The sequence below is a fragment of the Sinocyclocheilus rhinocerous genome, unplaced genomic scaffold (genome assembly GCF_001515625.1).
Source record: "Sinocyclocheilus rhinocerous isolate Xijiao unplaced genomic scaffold, SAMN03320098_v1.1 scaffold1569, whole genome shotgun sequence".
Classification (NCBI taxonomy): domain Eukaryota; kingdom Metazoa; phylum Chordata; class Actinopteri; order Cypriniformes; family Cyprinidae; genus Sinocyclocheilus; species Sinocyclocheilus rhinocerous.
In genome coordinates, this window is record NW_015663506.1 from 583,227 (window position 1) to 585,307 (window position 2,081).

At 38.8% G+C, this 2,081-nt stretch overlaps 1 protein-coding gene across 8 annotated transcripts in view; it reads left to right on the forward strand.

Annotated features, from left to right (window-relative positions):
• Window positions 1-500: 500 nt before the first annotated feature.
• The window catches only part of glsb (glutaminase b), a 55,679-nt gene continuing 54,098 nt past the window's right edge, over window positions 501-2,081 (forward strand). For all 8 annotated transcript variants that reach the window (XR_001638527.1, XM_016539247.1, XM_016539248.1 and 5 more), the window contains exon 1: window positions 501-914. Coding sequence is in view for 7 of the 8 variants with exons in the window: in XM_016539247.1 (XP_016394733.1) it covers window positions 628-914 (287 nt within the window). In the remaining variant the exon portion in view is untranslated. The remainder of the gene's footprint in view (window positions 915-2,081) is intronic.

Here is a 2,081-nt window from a genome sequence, read left to right on the forward strand (position 1 = left end):
AATAAAAACCATGTAAAAGTATTAGGTTGCACTGTCAGTTAACTGAAATAAGTTGAACTATATTAAAACTGAAATCAAAATAGAAATATATACCATACAGATACAAATAAAAATATAAAATACAAAAATAAAAGCTAATTCAGAATATTAATAAATACTATAATTGACACTGGAGTGTTAAAAAGTTATAAGAAGTTATGTTAGTAGTTAGTATAATACAGCGTTAGTATATGAAAAAAAGTAAATGCACAAATACTAACATGACACCAATAAACATTCACATTCTTATACTGAAATAAACGACATACAAAGTCAGAGAAACACATACAACGCGGGTCATACAGTGAGTCATTGCAGGATGTGATGCATGGCAATCAAAAACTAAACATGTTTTATTGAGCCAATGATGTGAGAGAATATGCGCATACATTAGCACGTCGTCCAATAGCTCGTTAGGGGGGCGTGTGCGAGCGCGTTTGCTCGGTGTTCTTCACTGAAAAAGCTCCTCTATCAGTAGGTGCGCAAAGTGAGGGAATTGACTGTGTTGTAGCTTCTAGAACTACAAGTTGTCTTCTAGTATTATTAAAAAATAAAGACATTAAACTGAATTAGCGCGACAGGATTGAGATGTTACAGTTAAGGGCTTCAGTTGTGCTGAAGGAGTTGATTCAAACCAGCCCAAAGCGTTCGTTTTCTGACATTATAAGGCATAAGAAGACTTTACCAAACGCGTACATCTACAGCGGTGCTTATCCGGATGGCAGAATATCTAAATTAAAGACTGTCTGTAATGGAAGACCATTCATTCTGCCTTTAGCTGGGAGAAGATTCCTGTGTACAAAGACCGAAGGAGCGATTGACCCTACAGAACCGGTGAAGAAAGATGAGTCCGTCCAGGAAGCGACGGCAGATAAGTACGAAATGTATTTATTTGTCATTTGGTCATGACGCATGAGATATTCAGTGTTATTGATCGGAAGTATATAGCATGTGTTTAGCACAAGCGCCAAAATATCCTTGAATGGCTGACAACGTGGCGCTGTGTGTACACTTTTACAGCAAGTGGGTGGAGAACATGTGTAGTAGTATACTTCATGTTAGAAATAGAATAAAATGCTATCAGTTTGATAGGTTCAGGTCAAGTATATAGTGTTTATTTCTGGTAATGGACACACCCCATTACACCCCATTAGTCTTTTCAGATGAGTGAATCGGTCTCCTTCACTTCCATGGACTGACTAGTATTTTCCGTTCACTCAAGTGTCCTCTTTTTGAAGCGCGTGACTCCTGTTCTGTCATCAAAAACCAACTATACATCACGAGCCAATAGTATTCGAGTGTTGGCTGTTAGGGAGAATTTCATTGGTTGAGCTTACTGAAGTGATACGCCCCCTTCAAAATGAACTAAGCATATCGTTCGTGAGTGAGGTAATCGAACGAAGCATCTCGGTTCTGAACGTTCTGAATTTCGTCAACAAACTGAATGAACTGGGGCATTTAATATGTCAAAGAAAATTAATAAATTGGAACAACTCCTTCATGATCCATATTAAAGGGGTCATATGATGCGATTTCAATTTTTCCGTTCTCTTTGGAGTGTTACAAGCTCTTGGTGCATAAAGAAGATCTGTAAAGTTGCAAAGACTAAAGTCTCAAATCCAAAGAGATATTCTTTATAAAAGTTAAGAGTCAACCACGCCTACCTAAAACGGCTCGTTCTAACACGACCACATGTCTGACCACATGTCTACGTCACCATGTGGGAAGATCTGCATAACGCTGCCCAAATGTTCATGCAAAGAAAGAAGGCGGAACTTTGATTCTGTCTGCTGCTGCCGCCGCCATGTTGTGGAGACGCTGTGTGTTTCGTTATGAAAGCGAAACTACTTTGTTTGGCCTTCCAAAAGAGGACACAACTAGAAATCAGTGGTTAAGTTGTGTTTATAACAACGTTCCAGAACAGTTCAACCCAAATATTCAGATGTGTGCAGCACATTTTATGGAGGACTGTTTACTGATCCAGGGAGAGTAACGTTAGACTAAAATGCCAGCAGTTCTGACTCACGTAAGTACGTTTTCAT